The sequence below is a fragment of the Taudactylus pleione genome, unplaced genomic scaffold (assembly GCF_031769625.1).
Source record: "Taudactylus pleione unplaced genomic scaffold, aTauple2 ptg000094l, whole genome shotgun sequence".
In the NCBI taxonomy this organism is placed as follows: Eukaryota; Metazoa; Chordata; class Amphibia; order Anura; family Myobatrachidae; genus Taudactylus; species Taudactylus pleione.
In genome coordinates this window covers 2,252,079-2,273,282 of record NW_028284496.1, presented here as the reverse complement: position 1 = coordinate 2,273,282, position 21,204 = coordinate 2,252,079, and the positions used below count along the sequence as shown (strand labels likewise).

The 21,204-nt window shown below is 46.2% G+C and overlaps 1 protein-coding gene across 1 annotated transcript in view; it reads left to right on the top strand.

The window, feature by feature from the left end:
* LOC148526764 (F-box only protein 2-like) overlaps positions 1-21,204 on the top strand; it is a 58,971-nt gene that overhangs the window by 25,785 nt on the left and 11,982 nt on the right. The window contains exons 2-4 of the mRNA XM_088469827.1: positions 13,445-13,513; positions 15,003-15,129; positions 18,471-18,566. Of these exons, the coding sequence (XP_088325953.1) occupies positions 13,477-13,513; positions 15,003-15,129; positions 18,471-18,566 (260 nt within the window). The 5' untranslated portion in view covers positions 13,445-13,476. The remainder of the gene's footprint in view (positions 1-13,444; positions 13,514-15,002; positions 15,130-18,470; positions 18,567-21,204) is intronic.

Sequence of the window (21,204 nt, the reverse complement as noted above, 5' to 3'; positions counted from 1 at the left end):
GACAGCATCAGCTGACCACCACCATGCTACCACTGGGTAAGGGCATTCAGGTGATGTGAACTGTCATGGCCGTATCCATGACGGCGACCGCAGTAACCAAGGCACGGCGTGGCACACGGCTGTCCACAAGGCACTAAGAATAATGCTGCACCCGGCGTCTGACCACCCGAGGGATCAGGGGAAGCCGGCACCGCGGTGAGTAATGGACGATCTTAGGCTGCAACCTGACACAAGGGGAATTAATCTAGTCTAGACTAAGATTCTTAAGAATAATAGTAGTGTAGTGGACTATTATGTATATTTATTGTTAGGCATAGGAATAGAAAGTCACTAAATTAATTCTTCTGAAAAAGTGTAATGAGAAAGGTTATTGAAATGTTACAACGTATTTATGAAAAATGTTGCAGAATTGGAAGAAGCATTTTGCTCTGATTGTTGTATAACATTTATGAAACTGTGTTACTGTGTATAATTTGCTAGTGTTTTACTCTTGCATAAGTGGTTTCTGGTTCTCAAAGAGTTCCCGCTTAATAAAGTGAAAATAATTGTATTTATTGTGTCACTTTACTGTGATGGGATAGGGGACCCCCTGCCTCTCTGCTGTGATGTGGAAAAGAAGCGAAGTAATGGGTGAGAAATACTCCAGAAGGGTATTGCAGGTGGTATCCTATGTTGTTGGTCAGTAGAGCTGGGAGTGTATATGGTGCTGGACAGGGGTCAGGGCACAGCGGGTGGGGGGAGGGTTGGGGTAGTAAGGTGATAATGATGATGTGGGCAGAGTGGGGGGTCTTGGTAGCAGGAATTATGTAAATGATGTGGGAGTGGGTAGGTGTGTTATAAGACAGATATTATGTTGAAGTCGATATTAAGCCCCTTTGGTGTTAAGGTTTTCAGCATGTAGATCCACTTCTTAATTTAATTTATTTAATGTAGTCTCCTCCCGTCCAATCTCTCGGGATGTGTTGAATGGCTGTTTAGGTAACAGTGGATGGATCTTGTCTGTGTTTTTCTCAGTAGTGTTGTGACAGACTGTGTTTATCATATCCAATTTTTATGTTTTGTACGTGCTCTGCTATCCGGGTTTTCAGGGACCTAATGGTCCTGCCTACCTACTGTAGTTTGCATGGACATGAGACTAAGTATATGACTCCTTTTGTGTGGCAGGTTAATTCTTGTTTGATTGTGTGTGTTTGTCCTGTTATGTTTGATTTCACTTTTGTAGTTAATTGCTTCCCTGTGTTACTTGTAGTCGTACATCCAGTGCAAGTGCCCCAGTGGTGAAATCCATGTTTCTTTGTCAAGTTATCTAGTGTTGTTTGTACAAAGTTGGTAGGTGGTATGTGGCTATGTACAAGTGTGGTCTTAATGTCAGATGACTTTCTGTATACCACTTTGGGCCATGTTGGAAGAACTGAGGCTAATGTTTCATCCTGCATTAATACGTCCCAATATTTATTGATGCTGGTTTTAATTTTATTTGCTGATGTGTTCAATTGTGTAAAAAAGAAAATGTCCTTATTATCCTTATCATTGGTTTTCTGTTTGTACTCTAGAAGGTCATCTCTGTTCAAGGTTTCTAGTTTTGTAAATGCTGTGTCTATTTTCACTCTATTGTACTTTTTTTCCTGAAACTTTTGTTAGTTCTGATGAATTGTCCTAGGGGAATGCTGTCCAACCAGTTCAGGTAGTTGCTACTATTGGAGAGTTTATAACTATTAACACTCTTATGGAATGTTTTGGTCTCTATTGTTGATTATGTGTATGTCTAAATCGAGGAATTTAATCCCTTCTTTACTGTACTTGAGGTTATGTTCATTGTTTTGTAGGTGCTCAGTGAAGGAGAGAAGTGATTGCCCTTTCCAGATGAATATGAATATGATGTCATCAATATATCTTCGCCAGAGGACCAGGTTCTCTCCAAAGCTATGCCCTCTCCAGATCTTATCCTCCTCCCACTTACTCATGAAGAGGTTTGCATAGCTTGGAGCGAATCTAGGGCCCGATTCAGACCCACTCGCTAGGCTGCTTTCATGTGGGTGGTACCAGAGGAAGGTCCATGAAAACAGGGGTGTGGTGGTGTGAATGCAGGTGTGCCTGAGTATCAAAACGGTGTTTATTGGCATGCATTATTAAGATGCAGCATCATTGTACACATCAACTGGTTGTTTAAAACACTGCAGCACTCGAAGTACTAGCAGTAGGGTAGCTTGCGGTAGTGTAGGGTCAACCACAAGCGCTGAGTATGCCTCCAATGGTACTCGATGTTACCGATTGTTACATGCACTTCCTGGAGATGACATGTACTACGAAGGGAAAATGGGCGTCTTAAGACTGGCTGCGAACATTAAGACTGTGCGCATACTAATGTCTTGCTGTGCGATCGCGGGATTTGCATACTTAGGCATCTGATGGCTGCTTGCGAATGCAGCTTAACAAATGGGTCTGAATCAAGCCCCTAGTCCCCATAGCGGTCCCGGTCTTTTGTATGTAAAAATTGTTGATAAACCACGTGTAGTTATGTTCAAGGATGAATTTTCCTTATGCCAGAAAGGAAGGGGTGTATGTAAGGTACTCTGGCGCCCCCTCCCCCCATATTTTCAGAATAATTTCACTCTGCACTTATAGATGGGCCCAGTTAGTTTGTTGCCAATCGTGGCACAAACGTGCCCGCAATTTGCGCTATGCGCCACTCTATGGCGCGACCCCAAATGCGCAAGTGCATCTCCATTCAAACCTAAGAAGATGCACCTGAATCCCAGCTACGGCCGTGCCTGCCGCTGTCCACTCCTCTGTCCTCCCGCTCGGTACTATGGGGGAGACGTCATGACATCTCTCCCATCACATACTGCGGGAGCAAGAGGGCGGAACTCATGGGTGCAGCAGCCATTGAGAGTCTGTCTGACTTTCATTGGCTACTGAAAAACACACACCGCTGCCGGGTAGTACGAGTATACTACCCAACGCCGGCAGTGGTATTTGTGTTACTGTGTAGTGTGGATCACACTCACTGCGGTCCGCACTGCACTGACTTTACCGGACCTGGACCCAGGGCACAAACCCGGCTGACCTGCCCTGGTTATGCCACTACACCTACACTGTCTCCTTCCAAACCAAAGGAGAAAATGGCTGAGATGACTTTTGGGGGCCAATGGACCACTTTCTTTAAAAATAGGCAACTCGCATAATGTAATGCATATTCCACATTTGTGGGATTTTAGCAGGTTTTCCCATCAGAATCTTGCGTGGTGCTGCATGTCTGCACCAGAAATCTCACACCCTATCACATAGTGCAAGTTGCAACACATTCTTGTATCAAACTTACAGTGAGTAAGTGTGAAGTCAGGCAGGAAGTTCCCCATTAACATCAGCAATGATGTCAGTGGGGCTCCCCCCAAACGGCAAGCGATCCGACTGGAACGCCTCCATTTGGCCGGGCACAGCTCTATCCCGTCTGCTACGAGACCCCTAACGAAGCAGCACCCGTCATTAGCCGGGTCTCGCGCATGCGCTGTGGGGCAACAACCGACTCTGAATGAGCTCCAAAGTACCTAGTTTAAAAATGCATTTCATCTCTAATTTTGCTAATTCCTGTTCCCTATTCTTCTTCCTCCAGTTATTAGATGTTAAACGGATGCCACAAAAAAAATGTGAGGGACCTAGTATCACATTAATGAACCTACATAAAATGCGCCAGGACACTGTGTGACTCCAAACCCTTCCTAATATTTCTCACATGCTCCAAAGTTCTTTCTTTTAGCATGCAGGTAGTTATTCCTATATATTCTTTTTTCAATACTCACTGTAAAATCAGAGATGTCATAGGTTTTACCTGGGCCCGTGGTTGTATATTGTGTCATTTTACACGCACTCCATGTCCCACGTCTATAAAATCCCTTTGACCGGAACAGTCTGAGGCACATTTAGGGGTAAATTTACTAAACTGAGAGTTTGTAGAAATGAGTTTTAGAAGAGATGTTGCCCATAGCAACCAATCAGATTCTAGCTGTTATCTTCTAGAAGGTGCTAGTTAAATGTTAGGTAGAATCTGATTAGTTGCTATGGGCAACATTTCTTTTAAAACTCAGTTCTAAAAACTCTCACTTTAGTAAATTTACCCCTTCCTCAAATAACTGGCTCTGCGATAAATGAATGTAGGCTTATTGCTCAAATGAGGGCTTATAATTTCATCCTTTTCCAGTATTTTCCAATGTTTATTAGTGATTCTCTTAAACTGTCTATACTGATACTTCTGCCTTTATGAAAAGCCTCCTAGTGAGGAAAAACGCGTTGAAGGATACAGAAGGAGCCTGTCATCAAGCTACTCTACATACCTGGGAAACCATTTGCTTTGTGCCATACGCTGGGTATTTACCCCAAGGACGCAGAGGTGCTATTCCATTTGGACTGGCTCAGCTCATGCCATATGCCACCTGGGTGCTGACTGCCGTGCTTGGCTGCATTGGAGGCGGCGCATCCCTGCGGCTAGGAGTGGAGACAGAGACGACCCGCGCTGGTCATTGTGCCTTCGTCCCACGTGTGACTGTGAGTAAGCTCTGCCACGGACTTTACCTTTACACCTGCTACAGACGCTGGCATATTACTGGAGCTTACTGTGCTCCGCAGCACAGAGCCAGCGCTGAGTATACAGTGCATACGAATAGGCACATTGCTGGAGTACATTGGGACTGATTAGCAGACTACACGGATACAGTAGCTCACCTACTCTTTCAACATCAGCCATAAAGAGATGCCTCTTATCATATAGATCTATTTTTTTCTCTTTTTCCCAGGAGTGTGAGTATATGGAATTCCATTTATACACTGAATATATGCACATATGCATTTTTAAATCCACTTTATTGGAACTTAAAATATCTGTGTATTAGCATTACTTCAACATTGTATTGTAATTTTTTATGTGGCATATTGTTTTATTTTCTTGTACACATTTATCAGAATGTGGACACATTAGTGTCTAATTTTGTGCCAATTCAATACATTATTTGAGTCATAGAGAGGACTTTCTTTCCTCTTTTATATGTTTATGTCCTATATCATTTTTAGATTGTATTTTATTTATTGTGATATCGTGATTAAAATAGGATATCTTATTATCTGAATGTTTTGTGTCCTTTAGCGCCACCTTATACATTTTTGGTTATACTGATTGTTATATTTGGTAATAAAAGGTTCTGTATCGTTTTATCAATATGCCACTACTCCTACACTGTCTCCTTCCGAACCAAAGGAGAAAATGGCTGAGATGACTTTTGGGGGCCAATGGACCACTTTCTTTAAAAATAAGCAACTCGCATAATGTAACGCGTATTCCAAATTTGTGGGATTTTAGCAGGTTTCCCCGTCAGAAATCTGCATGTCTGCACCAGAAATCTCACACCCTATCACATAGTGCAAGTTGCAACACTTCTTGTATCAAACTTACCGTGAGTAAATGTGAAGTCATACTCTCACATTAACTTGCACCCTATTACATTTTGCCCTTGGTTTCAATTTCTAAAATCAACTCTTTGGGGGACAAAGGGCCTCATTCAGAGGCAGTCGTTAGATGCAAGCGGTCGCTCTGAATCAGGACGACCGCTTGCATCCTGAACGGCCGCCTCACATTTAAAATGATGTTGCCCAGAGGCGCTTTAAGAGAGGAGGGGGCCTGTGTGCAGGGCTCCGATCAGGCCCCCTCCTCTCCGGTGGTGCAGTAGACTCTGGCAATGTGCTAGAGTTTATTGTGCATGCGCAGGTCTCTGGGAACATGGAGTCCACGCCGTGTTCCCAGGGTATCTCTACTGCGCATACGAAATCACTGGGAAAATTGCTGCGGTGATTTCTGTAGCTCTGCAGCCAGCGCTAGGAGGTAAGTATATTTTAGTCTGGTTCACGGGGGGGGGGCCCTGTACACTGCACACCTTGCATCCCATTATTGATACACCTCTGATGTTGTGTATGTGTAATATGAACCGAATGTATCACTGTTAACCCATATGGTAGGGGCACCTCAGGGCAGTTTGTAGAATATATGGGTCCCAGTGCAAACAGTCAAGATGTGCTACCCCCCCCCCCCCCGAATAAGCATGAGATAGTAACCTTTTGTGCGCTGAAGGCATGTGCGGTCAGCGGGAAAGGGGGTTTGGCCTCACATAAAGTACTTGATCTCACAATAAAGGGCATGGCCTCAAAGGAAAAGACTACCTTATGACTTATGGATAAATTACATCAACGTCACCATAAGTTTAGGGACAACAAAGCCAACTGCTGTTTTCCTATTCAGCACGAGCCCCACACTATGCGCATTAGAGAATGTACGGATGACATCACCCAGTCAATTAAGCTATTTAATACCCAATTCCAATCAAACTGTGAATCATAAGGCTCATCATTATACTAGTAACGCCCCTTACACCATTATGGGGGATAGGTTCAGTATCTCTACAAAGGGGATGCCGGCACTTAGAATACCGATGCCAGAATCCCGACACCTATCAGAATCCTGGTGCCGGCATCCCGAAGGTTGGTATCTGTGCAGATATCGACCGACCTATGTCGGTATCCTAACCCTGGCGGGATGCTGGAGTTTGGGATTTTAAATGGCGGGATCCCAAGTGCTGGCATCTTGTACCCATCACCATTATGCCACACAGTATTAATGTCAATGCAACACCAACATACCATATTATGCCACACACAGTAATGCCCTTAATGCCCTTATACATTATGCTACATAGTATATGTCAAGGCAACAGCAATCTGTAAAATTTCTCAATGGCAGATTTGTTTTCCTGCTCGTTGTCAGGGGTTTTATGTGCAACATGCCCACCCCCCTCTGTTTCTTGCCCACAGTCAATGGTCCCTGCACTTCCCACTACGGTTGTTCACACATGTACCCTTCCCTATTCATAGGGTACCACTGTTTCTCTAACATCCATTGGAAGTACATAGGAATCTCCCGGTTCTAATTGTTTCCTCTGAGGCGGCGGCCATTTTGGGAGTGACATTCTCAATAGTATCCATGCACCCATGTTCCCCCACTCTCTAAGTATGGTTTGGCTGCACATAGAAATGGCCCTTGGACTCCTAAAGAAGCTCCTCCCTGTGATGCATTCAGAGAATCCCCCAAAAACAGGTGCTTTCTGGGAATATGCTGCAAATATTTAGACACCTTTGGGCACTAGTATTGCACTCAGATCGCATTTACAATGTGACTATTGTTAAATTTGCCCTTTTGTACTGTTCTGATATTTATTAATCTACATCAGCGGTCTTATAGCAGGTCTGTGATGCTCTGAAAGTTTCTATAATGATGCACCACCAGCACCAGCTTCAGGTGTGTTCGGTAAGCTTCGGTGGCCGATCTCCCCATAGCTGAGGTAGGACACACCGTGACAGAGAGGCAAGCCTTAGTAATTTCCCCTATCTGCAGACACAGTGACCAGACCAGAACGAAGGTACAACGCAGTTTTATTTTTACAAGTGAGTGAATAACAGCAGTATAAAATGTACCATGGACAGAATACAAACTCACAGCTTTCAATATCAATGTAATTACTTAAAACCTCCCTGTCCTCTACCAGTGACCCCAGCTGGCAAGTAAAGGTCAACTACAGGAACACAGTTGTTACCAAACTTTTTGAAGAAGTGAGCAATCCTAGGAAAAACACAAGCTATGCTAGACCTAGCAGTTCACCAGCAGAATGTAGCAATTAAAAACAGTCCTTGCTAATACTTGAGCCTATGCTGGGAAAATAGATAAACACACAGGCTATGCTGGAAGCAGTAGTTCACCTGCAACTTGCAATAATTTAAACACAGGGGGTCATTCAGACCCACTCGCGAGCGGCAGTACGCTCGCAAGCGGGTCGATGTTCCCCACTGCGCATGCGCACGACGGAGGGAGCTCCGTCGTGCGCATGCGCGAGACCCAACGAGCGACGGGCTTTCCATCGCTCCGGGTCTCGCACCAAAGGGGGCGTGCTGTCGATGTTGATTGACAGCATGCCCCCTTTGGTGGGCGTGCCGGGGGCGTGGCTGCACAGACGGAGGCGTTCCCATGGGAACGCCTACCGTCTGAAGCCGGCTCCACTGACATCACTAGTGATGTCAGTGGGAGTGATTTGGGCTCTGATAGAGCCAAAATCACTCCAGGGCTTGCGGCTGGGAGACCCTACCGCAGGGTCTCCTTCGCAAGTCCGATGGTCGCGATGGTCAAGACCATCGCAACCATCTTTTAGGACGCTCGTATATGCTGTGGGTGGTGACCCACAGCTATACGAGCGTCCAGGAGGACGCTCCATTTTAATGGAGGAGGGCCCTGATTCAGAGCGAGCGCTCTGGTCAGAGCGTTCGGCTCTGAATCAGGCCCACAGTCTTTGAGCCTTTGCTGAGAAAAATAGGAATAACACGTAGGCTATGCTGGAAGCAGTAGTTCACCAGCAACTTGCAATCATTTAAACAGTCTTTGAGCCTTTGCTGAGAAAAATAGGGACAACACTTAGGCTATGCTAGAAGCAGTAGTTCACCAGCAACTTGCAACAGTTTAAACACAGTCTTTGAGCCTTTGCTGTGAAAAATACATACAGTACATGCATATGCCACACACTATTACCACAGAAGTTGCCAGCTGGGGTTACACAGGGTTAAAGAAACATTACATTCATATGCATTGCATTACAGACCCAGCATTTAAAATGTATAACAGGCCAGGATGGATATACATTACATTAGCATAGACTGTCCCTGCAGTAAATACCGGCAAACAAGCAGTGCGTTAAAGATATTTACATTCACACCACTACCAGCAATACATATACATTTCATGGCAAGAAAAATCAGCATTTACATTAATCACAATTGCATCAGACATGAGCTGACGCAATTAACCAAGTCACGTCCCCTCCCTGCATGAGCTGGAGGTTCACAGGAAAAATAATACACCCAACAAGTAATGAAACTAGACAGAGTGTGGGCGCATCCTATTCCTTACTTCCTTCACACAGCTGGATAATGCAAACCAGGGACCTGTCCTGACCCCCAAAACGACTTCCTATTCCCCAATTTAACTAGAGCTAGTGAAGCAGGACCTCAAACTAGCTCTGGACAAGCAGGAGGGTAAAAAAATTTTAATAATTAACTAGTAAATCCCAGGGGTATGGCTAGGAGCAGTTCAGGGGAAGGAGCAGGTACAGGGGGGTTGGTATAGTCTCACCGCTAGTAGTGGCTGTTCAGCCTCCATGATATCCACTGGAGCTCCGGGATGCAAGGCACCGCACCAAAGCTCCGCGCACTGAACTCCAGATAGGCAAGTAGGAGAGTGTGTCACATCTCACTTCTTCCCAGGCTCCGTCAGACAGGGCAAACTAAGCTCCAAGGGTCATCGCGTGTTTTCCGGGGTTGTCCTCTCTTCTGGCCACATGGGCTGATGGACCTCTTCGTCACTCGCGGGACCTTGTCCTCTGCTGGGGTACCACACACTACGATGGGGCGATGAGTCCTCCTTCCTGGGTAGCACCTCTTCATTGTAGGCACTCGTGTCCTGGTATATGAGCACTTTGCGGGGAAGTCACAAGTCCAGGGGGCTTCCTCCGGAATCTGCCCTCCAAGCCAGTCTTAGAGCAGTCTCCTCCAGGCGAGCGCAGATGGGGTCCTCTTGCCGGGACAATCTTCTGCTCCCAGCAGCACTTTGCGGGAGACATCCTCTCTGCGTTGACGACACCCGGGCTGCGGACAGCGGGCTTCCCCTTCACTCCCGTCAAGCAGAGGTGGAAACCCCGGGCACGGTACACAGCAGGTAAGGGAGTGTAGTTATACTTCCAGGGTGATAGATAATCTGCCCGTGCATTTACTTTTCCGGCAGCATAAATCACTATCCCGCTGGCAGGATAGAAGATAGGTGGCTATACACGCCTGTCACTATGGAGAGGCTTCCACCTGTAATCCAGAGGGGTTTTCTTGTCCTGCACCAAGTGCAGTATTTGTAATCCAGGGCAACACAGGGGAGAACGCACACTCCCTAATTGTACAGACCCAAGGGCACTCCACAGAAACTCATTACAGACAGCCCCTCTCCTCTCTAGGGATGCCATATTTATGGACTACCCCTCTTCTCCGCCCCAGCCTGTCCTGCTCCCATGAATGGACAGAGGAACCCCAGCAACAGGCCACCCTCAGGGTTTTCTGCCTGGACACCAGGGCTACCAATGAGTGGGGCAGGATTTTCCCACAAAAACAGGTTACTGACCAAGGGGCATTTTCTTCCCCCCCTATTTGCACATGCTCAGTAAGGTCCAGGGAGAGTAGGGTCAGTGAGAGTTCAATGTACCTGCCTATGGGGCCAATGGTGCTGTATAGTCTTATGTAAAAAAAAACAACTGACAGTGGCTATAGAACACCTGAGTGTCTCCCTAATTTACTAAGGGGTAACCCCATAACTATGGGGGTACCACAGGTCTATAGTACTAATGTTAAGCAGGTCTAAAGCTGGGGGGAGCTAATATGCCACTGACTATGGGCTTATGTGGGCTGTGATCCACAATCTGTGATCCACAGTGTGTAGACAAAAAGTAACAAGTTGTATTGGCTCATTAGCTCCTTTTTATTGTACTGGGATCAGATGTAAACACCTAGTAGGTGGAGCGCTGGGACAGATTCTGCTTGTCTCCAGCCGGAGAGGCCAGACGCAGTGCCAGAGCAGGGTCAGAGCAGCTCCACCCAGGGGGCCCTAGGGGTACTCACATCCAATAACCCACTTCCAATCTGGCTCTGCTTCCACACTGTGCAATATTATTTACTGTTTTGGATTTTTTTGGATTAATCAGTGACATGGAGAAGGACCCATGTTACACTGAAACTATAACACCTAGAATTAGCAAGTGCTTTATATTTACCCACAATTTTACATTGTCACTTATTTATTTCGCAATATCATTTAATTAACAGTACTCTGGAAACATCACACGTCATATTTTGTGTTTTCCATGGAAAATTCATTCAATTTCTATAGAATAGTTTTTCTTAAGAGATAACGGTGATGGGGGAGGTGGAGTAATTTGCTAGAAGCAGCCCTATAAGAGGAGAAAGCTGCAGTATCAGGAAGATAGCCCAGTGTCCTACACCATTTACCAGCTGCTGGTCTCTATGTGAGTATAACCTATAGGTGGGCGTTACATCTATATGCTGTGGTAGTCCATGACTATAGGGCTTTGTAACTGGTGTTTAGAATAATAGCGGTCAGTAAAATGATATAACCTTATAAGAGCTGTGTACAGGACAATTTTCTTGCATATCATAGTAAAACAGGAGAGACACTTAGGGGCAAATTCAATTATTCAATAAGGTGTGAAAATAGCAAAAATCCGGCAACTGCGAATATTTTCCTGCAGCTGCAGGATTTCTGCTACGCAATTAGGTGTGGGGGTTTTCATTTTTTTAGCGCCGGAAGGTTTTTTTTTTCCCGCACCTCCAGAGCAAGTCTGATTTTTCCTAAGATTGTTCTTTTTAGGAAAAATCAGCGGGACCTGCTTTGGGACCCCGGCGGGACCCCCCTGAGGACTAATTAAGCAATTGGAAGTTTCTAATTAGCTTAATTAGTCTTTAATTAACCACCTTCCGATCGGTGTCTTCTACATCCAGCATCAGAAGCCGGGTCTTCAGCAGCAGGGAGTGTGTGTGTGTGTGTGTGTGTGTGTATAAGTGACCCCTGGTGTGTGTGACCCTCCCCCCATATGTAGGGGTATTTTCCCACTGTAACTACATCTCTCAGGAGCCCTTGTGCCTCCAAACAGCCCCCAGGACTCCAAGCAGCCTTCTCCCCATTGACAAGATAGAGTGGAGGCCACCTGGAGCCACAGAGAACACCAGAGACCCCCAGACATGTAAGTATATTTTTTCTCACATGCAACAGGGTTTTCAGCTCTGAGAACCCTGTGACTACTTTTTCCTTACTGGATACCGCAGGTATTGGGAGCGCGCATACCAACGGCTATCCAAACTTGGGCATGAGTGGTGGGAGGTTTTTTACCTCACTAAACCACTCCCCAAATTAAATATGCCACTAATACCCCATTTACACCAGAGCAAAAACCTGGGTTTTTGCTGGGTCTACCCGGGTCGCAGCTCAGTGTAAAAGGGTCCCTGAAAAATAACCTGGGTCAAGTGACCCTGCAATCCAACCCAGGTAGCTACCAGGGTTGGACCCAGGATGGACCCAGGTAATGGTGCAGTGTAAACGGTGCAACCCGGGTTATCTGACCTGGATCATGCCTAAAATGAGCGTATTGGTGGTTGTGGATCATTCACCTCCCACTTTTTATGACCTCACAGGTTTAGCAGGGCAGACCTCAGTTCAGTGTGAACAGGGCTGACCTGGGAGTAACCCAGATAAAAGGTGCAGTATAAATGGGTCTGACCTGGGTCTGACCAGGGTTCGAACCATGTCCAAAAACCCAGGTCGGACCTGGGTTTTTGGTGGAAAAGAGGTATTAGAGAAGTGGAACTGTTCAGTGGGTTCACACTGTAACACATACAGAAGGTAGTAAATAACCTGCACAGACAAGTATGAGAGTTACTTTAGGACTGACAGGGAACTAAGGGCCTGATTCAGAGCCGCTCGTAAGCGGCCGCTCGTTTGCTCTGAGCGATGTTCGCACAACTGCGCATGCGTATGGGTCGTAATGCGCATGCGCAAACCTGTCATTGCGGTCGGAAATCGTGCGCTCGCAAAACAGCGAGGGGCTGCTAATTTGATTGACAGAATGTACCGTTTGTGGGTGGTAACAGGGGAAGGTGCTTCAAAACGGGGGAGTGGAGATCCGAACGCAGGAGTGCCTAACGGTAAAAAGGGCGTTTAATGGGAGTGCATAATTAGTAAAGGAGCGTCATCGACCACGTCACTTGGCTGTCTTTTAGCCTGAACTGCTCGCAGTGATTGCGGTAGGAAAATCCTACCATAACCACTGCGAGCAGTTCTGATTCCTTTCGATGTTCCCGATTAATCTAATAAATACTGGAGATGACGTGTGTTGCGAACGGCAAAGGGGCGTCTTAACAAAATAGCGAGCGCATTTTTCGTTCGCTCGCTCAGACATAGAGGCGTCAACAAACCGCAAAGAGCGAGCGCTCAATTTAAGTAGCCGGCCCCTTTTTTGGGACGACCGTCCGCAAATACTGTCCGGGTCCGAATCAGGCCCTAAGTTCTACATCAAAGCACGAAAGCTCAGGACTATGCATCTCACCCGTGTATAGTTATGGCTGCAGACACTGGCCTGATCCTTTGCATGTGGCAAAGTCATCATCTGCTGCTCCAAAATAACAGAAACCACAGCCAGACAGTACATTTACTCATTCTGTGCATATAAGACACAATTGTGGATATTTATTATTGTGCTTATATTGGTGAATGGTCAGATGAAGTGCTAACCAGGGTGCTTTTCTGGAACAGACATCAGTGATCACAGCTACATCTAGAACACGATGGCGAGAAATCTCATCAAGAATAGCTGCGGGGAAGGTAAACCAGATCTTTTCTATTACGTGACGTTTCATGTTTATTGCAGTTTTGATAATGTTGTATTATTATTATTAATATTATTATTATTATTTCTAGCATATTAAGTAATCATATAGAGTTCAGCAAAAGTCTATTTTTTTTTAGTGTGTGAAATATGCATTTCCTGCACCAAGACTTTATATGAGCATGCATGTATTTCATATGTGCACCCAAGTATTAGAGTTTTGCATATCTCTGATTTGCACTCCCTTATATCTGAGAGGCAGGGGTGTATCTAGTGGTCTGAGTGCCCCCCGCAAACTAAGGCACTCTAAGCACTGTATTCACCTGTACTCATGCAGTCAGGAAGCCGATGGTCGAAATGCTGACCGCCGGCTTCCCGACTGTCAAATCCCGGCAAGGTACTAATGACAGGCGTCGAAATCCCTACGCCTCTCATTAGATCTATGCCGGGAGCCCAACGCCCGGCACAACGAATAAAGGTAAGCCAGGTGCAAGGTGCGGACAGTCGTGGGGGGGAGGGTTAGGTTTTAGGGCTCCCGGGGGAGGTTTAGGCTAGGGGAAGGGGGGTTAGAGTTAGGCTTAGGCACGTCCCCCCCCCCCCGGGAGACTTGGGGTTAGGCTGCAAGGATGGGGGGGTTAGGGTTAGGTTGGCACTAGGGGGGAGGTTAGGGTTAGGCACCCCTACAGGAGTGTTAGGGTTAGTAGCTTTGGTGGCCAATCTCCCCATAGCTGAGGTAGGACACACCGTGACAGAGAGGCAATCTGCAGACACAGTGACCAGACCGGAAGGAGGGTACAACGGTAAACAGTTGGGAAGCCGGCGGACCTAATCCCGACAGCCGCTTCCCGACTGCTTAATCCCGGTGAGAGTTAAATGACAGGCGTCTAAATCTAAACACCTGTCATTTTACCAATGCTGGGAGACCGACGCCCGGAATCCCGATCGAAAGGGACGCCGGGCCACGAGTACGGATAGTCGTGGGGGGGAGGGTTAGGTTTAGGGTTCCCAGGGGGGACTTTGGGTTAGGCACCCCCCGGGATGTTAGGGTTAGGCTACGGGGAGGAGGGTTAGGGTTACTCACCCCTGGGGGGGACTTAGGGTTAGGTACCCCCTGGGAGGTTAGGGTTAGGCTACGGGGAGGAGGGTTAGGGTTACTCACCCCTGGGGGGGACTTAGGGTTAGGCACCCCCAGGGGACTTAGGTATAGGTGGCGGGGAAGGGGGGATTAGGGTTAGGCACTAGGGGGGAGGTTAGGGTTAGGCACCCCTAAAGGAGGGTTAGGGGGAGAATAGGGTTAGCAGCCGGTGGTATTACATACTGATTCCCCCCGGAGGATATAGGTAACTAACAAGGAAACTTGGCAATAAGTGAACAAATTTATGCCTCAATCACAGGTTTACTCAAGGATCCTGTAACCTAATTATAATTTCAATTCTTATCAAGGTATTAGGACATACAGTAAACACTATGCCCTGTGTTTTACAGTTGGGTTACAGTATTGGGAGGTCACTCAGTCTGGTGGAGATGGATGGAAAGTTGATGATCTTCTGGGAGAGTGTGGAGTGAAATTTCCATTTGATTCAGTCAGGAAATACTTTGCCACATCCTGTTCGTAAGTACATTACACACAAAGCATTAACAGTAACCAATCATACATCTACTATTTCATCATCATCATTTATTTATGTAACAGCTCCTTACTATTAAGCACATCAGTCACTGCCTTAGTAGAGCTTGCCATCTAATTACCCTACTGTAGACACAGAACATCAGGGTCAACTTTAATAGAAGCCAATCGACCTACCACTGTGTCCTGGTATAATGGGAGAAACGAGAGCATCTGGCGGAAATCCTTATTTCACGCAGCCTGGTGAGAATTGCCCTGGGGGATACAGGACAGCAAAGCTTACCACTGTGCCACCCCATCATATGGCACCTGGAATTGTGATGAGTTTTATTGCCAAAGGTTCCATAGAAAGAAGTCTTCTCTATTGTACATAGCACCTTCTTTACTTTTTTATCTCGCAATCTAATTTATGTAATGACATAAGAACGACAATGGTCTTGTATCAAAATCTATGGAAGGGGAGGAAAGCAGATGCACACTCTAAGCACTAAAAACACTGGATATCTATAGATATATATATATATCTCAACAGACATGGTTTTAAATTGAGGTTCTTAGTAGATATTTGGCCAAAAATGCTTGCCCACCTACCACATCAAGGTGAACCTCATCAGGTGGGTCCCTAACATCAATAGTATTGACACATAGTATAAATTTATATAGGACTTACCTATCATAGGTTATCTATCATAGGTCATGTGTGTACTGCAATGCACAGGACCATTACTAATTAATATCACCTGGGGCAGGTAGGAGGAGTCCTAGCCCAGGAGAAGGGGTCTCACCAACAAGTGTACCTTAAATACACGCATACACAGAAAAAAAGGGGGTTGGGGCTGCACATCCTAATTTAAACACAATCTATGGACCTGATTAAGATATGTACTGTATGTTCATGCGACGATGAGTGTTAGGGGGTCTGTGCCTGTGCAGGATCCGTTCTTCACATGTGTAGAACATGTCCTGCAATCTCACTCGAAGATCAACCAAGCTGAAGCATGATAGACATGCTGCAGTGTGTGTGGGAGGTGGAGCAGGGGCATGTGTGGTCACCATTCACGGAAACAGGGTTGTGCCCACCCCGTTTTCCAGGAGGGACGATGCCAGGGTCTGCATCAATGGATGCAATTTCCTGGCTTCTTACCTGGCCAGCACCCAGTCAGACTCCGGGAAGCTTCAGCTCCCGCAGCATGACCATAGGAGCAGCCATCGCCACCATTGGTGACCCCAGCCTGCGACTTCAGTTACATTGCTGGGATTGCAATTGCAGCAAGGAGGTGTCTGACACCACCTTCTGCATTTGCATTGGAGATGGACGAATTTGCACAGCAAGTTTGCGTGTGGCTCTACAAATCCGTCTATCTTTGAATCAGGCCCAATGTATTGCTGATCTACATGCTGAGTCTGTGATACTTGATGTGTCATCCTGAAAGCTCTCTCCCTTGTCTCTTCACTTGCTTTCAGTCTCTTCGTTAGCGAGAACACTCTATGTATGGTCCTGGGTATCTGCAGTTAGATCTACTGTATATGTAGACATTTGCATATGTTTGATTTGCATGTGATTACTGATGCAGAGGTGGATCAGGGCTGGGACTGGGTTAGTAAGTGCAGAATAAGGGAATCGGTATGAAATACCGCCGGCAGCAGAAGCCCGACAGCGCTAGAAATCCCAATCGTCATAAGGTAAGTATATACTACCTAACCTAACACCCTAACCCCCCTCAGGTGTGCCTAATCCTAACCCTAACCCCCCCACTTCCCCGCTGCCTAACCCTAAGTCCCCCCCGGGGGTGCCTAACCCTAACCCTCCCTCCCCCTAGCCTAACCCTAACCCTCCCGGGGGGTGCCTAACCCTAAGTCCCCTCCCCGGGTGCCCTAAACCTAACCCTCCCCCCCGCACGGCTGTCCGCTCGCGGCGCCCGGCATCCCTTCGATCGGGATGCCGGGCACCGGTCTCCCGGCGTCGGGGAAATGTCAGGCGTCTACATCTAGACGCCCGGCATTTCACCCTCGCCGGGATATGACAGTCGGGAAGCTGGCTGCTGGTTTCCCGATTGTATACCAGAATAAGTACAGGGAGTGGTCCAGCAATTGGGTGCATCCTCAGATATGCCTAATAGGACTAGGAGACTTGTGTTTGTTGGATGACAATCAGCAGCACTACTGTAGGTAGCTGTTCTGATTGGCTGATTATTGACCCCTTCAGCTAATAGTACATAAATCATTAGCTTTACAGCTATATTATATGAGGTCATTGTCATCTATTCAAAACACTTAATTGACATACGTACTGTATCAATTTAAAATACTGAAAAGAAGATTGTCATTTGATTTTTAAGTAAAATGTTTTATTTCATTTTGTAAGGAATATGCAATTTTTCCTTTAATTACACTGTATTTACTTATTCATGACACGAGGTGGAGCAAATAAGGAAGTCAGGGTAGTAATGAAAATGTATGTATAATATATAAAACTAAAATTAAATTACTAGTTTTAGAGTTGACCCTATATAATAAAGTGGTTGTCTATTTATGTACAAACCTAGCCCCTTTCTCAACAGTCCCATATAGAAAATAGGGATCGGTCTATTCATTGGGACAGACACTTCATGTCTTTTGTTTCTGCAGATGTATTGCGCTGCACCTTGCAGGAGGCTGATGACAGCAAGTTCTCTTCCATAGACGCGCTCATGTTCCGCAGGTTTCTGCGCAGTAGGTCTCCCAGCATTTGGGTAATGGCAGCGCCTCCTGCTATGTGTTACATAGGGGGTAGAAATCAGAGAAAGGGGGGATCTCCTTCTAGTATATTTATTGCCACAGAAAAATTGGAGACCGTTAACGATCAAGAAGAGTGACCCTTATGGCCTGGTCCTGAGTAACGCACAATGTTGATGTTGGACATACAGTAGTTGAGCTAATTATTTTTGCTGCGCGTTCATCTAAGTCTTACCGCACAAGCCTCCTGATCGTGTATTGAAAAAACATTGGGCTAATCAGATGCACACAGATGATCCATCCTCTGGGAGGGTCGTATGCGTGTCACTGAAGTGTTTATGTACACAGGCGTTTAAGCGCTCACATTGGAGGCCATACCTAGACAGAGAATCAGCGCCCTAAGGTGGATGTCTCAGTCCTTGTACATTTAGATACACAGATGTACGCCAGGGAAAGGCTTGTAACGGTATTAGCATATGTACACAGACGCAGCTGCGAGCGACTCAGAATCAGGTCCTTAGTGTATGAGATGGATAAATAAAATAAGATACGTGCAATAGTTTGTACATCCACGGTGACAGATGCATTTCCATGTGATTGCTGACTTTCAGGTGGAGCATTAAATCTCAGCTCATTGATCTCCTTCATGAAGGATATACAGAGGAGATACTGGACAAGAGCCAGCCGTGCATTGTGATCAGCGACTGGTAAGATGAAAGGCTCTGCAGTGATGGTAACGCTGTACAATATAACAACCAATCAGATATCAGCTTGCATGATTGTGCTGCGTCACTTCCGCTCTCCTGTAACACTGAATATAACAGTAACTCAGCAAGAACTGACATAAGACTGGCATGGAAATTATCCAAAGCATTTGTCATTACATAGCTATATACGGATTATTATTATTACTTATTATTTTTAAGGCGCCACATAGTGTCCACAACTCTAGGGCATATAAAGTATAGTGTAACAGAGAATCTGACAGAGCAATAAACCTGCTGTGTCACTTCCAATCTCCTGTAACACTCACACTGAATATACCAGTAACTCGGCAAGAACTGACACAGGACCTGCATGCAAACTATCCAAAGCATTTGTTGAATACGTAAATGGAGAAAGCGATTATCATGACATAGCTATATATACGTATATATATATATATATTATTATTACCTATTATTTTTAAGGCACCATTTAGTGTCCATAGCTCTGTAAAGGGAGTACAGTATATAGTGTAACTGAGAATCGGGCAGAGCAATGAACCAACAAACCGTGTAAGGGGTGTGGGTTGGATAACTCACTCTATCTAATGGGCAAACAGAGTCACAGGGAGGTGACTCAGGGGGTATGGCCTTGTGGCACGCCTCCATTCCTATCACTTTGCAGAGTAGTGCCAGTGATTGAGTGATCCCCCCCAACATTCCACCCAACAAAAGGACACTGTGGGCTGCGGGTGGGACAGTGCCCGAAAAGTGTATCTGTCCCGCTGGAATCAGGAGGCTTGGGAGGTATATGGAGCTCTTAAAGTGCACTTTAGGCCCATAGTCAGCCATACAAGGATAATCCAACCTGCGCATCCCTGAATGTGTGAGACAGCTGGTAAACTAAAAGGGATCACGCTCTCTCCCTACAACAACTGGACAGGTAAAAAACCAGCGCCCCATTAGCTGAAAATGTCTTAGAATGATAACATGATATTATAACGGGATGGAGTCAGCATCCAGGCATGCGGGATACCGATGGTCTAAATACCAGCGCCGAATTCCCGTCAGCATTGGGATCCCAGCTCCAGAATGTCGATTGCCGCCTTCCCAAAGGGGAGTTAGGGGAGGGTTAGGTTTAGGGATAGGAGCTAGGCTTTAGGGGGAGGGTTAGGATTAGCCACTAAGGGGGGAGGGTTAGGTTTAGGGTTTGGAGAGGGGAAGTACAGGTTTAGGCACCAGGGAGGGAGTGTTAGGTTTAGGGTGCAGGAGGGGGAGGTTAGGTTTAGGGTGTGGGGAAGGGAAGGTTAGGTTTAGGGTGTGGGGAGGGGAAGGTTAGGTTTAGGGTGCAGGAGGGGAGGGTTAGGTTTAGGGTGCGGGGAGGGGAAGGTTAGGTTTAGGGTGCAGGAGGGGAGGGTTAGGATTAGGGTGCGGGGAGGGAAATGTTAGGTTTAGGCACCAGGGAGGGAGGGTTAGGATTAGGGTGCGGGGAGGGGGAGGTTAGGTTTAGGCACCAGGGAGGGAGGGTTAGGATTAGGGTGCGGGGAGGGGGAGGTTAGAATTAGGGTGCGGGAGGGGGAGGTTAGGTTTAGGCACCAGGGAGGGAAGGTTAGGATTAGGGTGCGGGAGGGGGAGGTTAGGTTGAGGCACCAGGGAGGGAGGGTTAGGATTAGGGTGCGGGAGGGGGAGGTTAGGTTTAGGCACCAGGGAGGGAAGGTTAGGATTAGGGTGCGGGAGGGGGAGGTTAGGTTGAGGCACCAGGGAGGGAGGGTTAGGATTAGGGTGCGGGAGGGGGAGGTTAGGTTTAGGCACAGGGGAGGAAGGGTTAGGGTAGGGGTTAGTGCTACTATACTTAGATATGGGTGTCGGGATTCTATCCAGATAAATCTATGTGATAATGGCTTTCTTCATTTATGCATTTATTTTTCTCTTTGAACATTCACACCAATGAAACTGACACTTAGGGATATATTTACTAAAGTGCAGGTTTTTAGAAGTGGAGATGTTGCCCTTAGCAACCAAAAAAATTCTACTCAACATTTATAATGTGGTGACCCGAAGCCCCCGCCCACCATAAATAGTGGCTAATAGATCCGTTAGAATGAAGTGATGGGTAAATCCAATTTCCTCCTGCTACCTCCCTTTATTACCCCAGCATTTCAGAGAGGCAAGTACCGCTACAAGTCCTTAGGTTACTTAGCCACAGGTAATGAACACAACAGTTACAAATAGTTTTTCTTTATTTGTCAGGAAACAGAGGCACAGACGTCTTCTCTGGTTACAGTAATAGTTTATGGCACACGCGTTACACAATACATTTTCAAAAATTCAATAATGACAAATTATCTAAAACCATAAACTGTTTTGTGTCATATCGTTGCCTAATACTCTATTACATAACACCACTAAACACATTAACCCCTATCTCACTATAATTATATTTATACTGCAGTATAAACTACACACTTCCGCTGAATGTCTCTAAGGTTCAATTCAGATTATGAGCTCGGTGGCGCGCGATATTTCTTTGCTTTGCTCCATAGGGTTTATGCAATGTCACAGACTCACTGGCTATATCTTATGGAGCATACACACGGTCAGATTTTTCTTCAGATCTGAACGATAACTATTTAAAAAATCG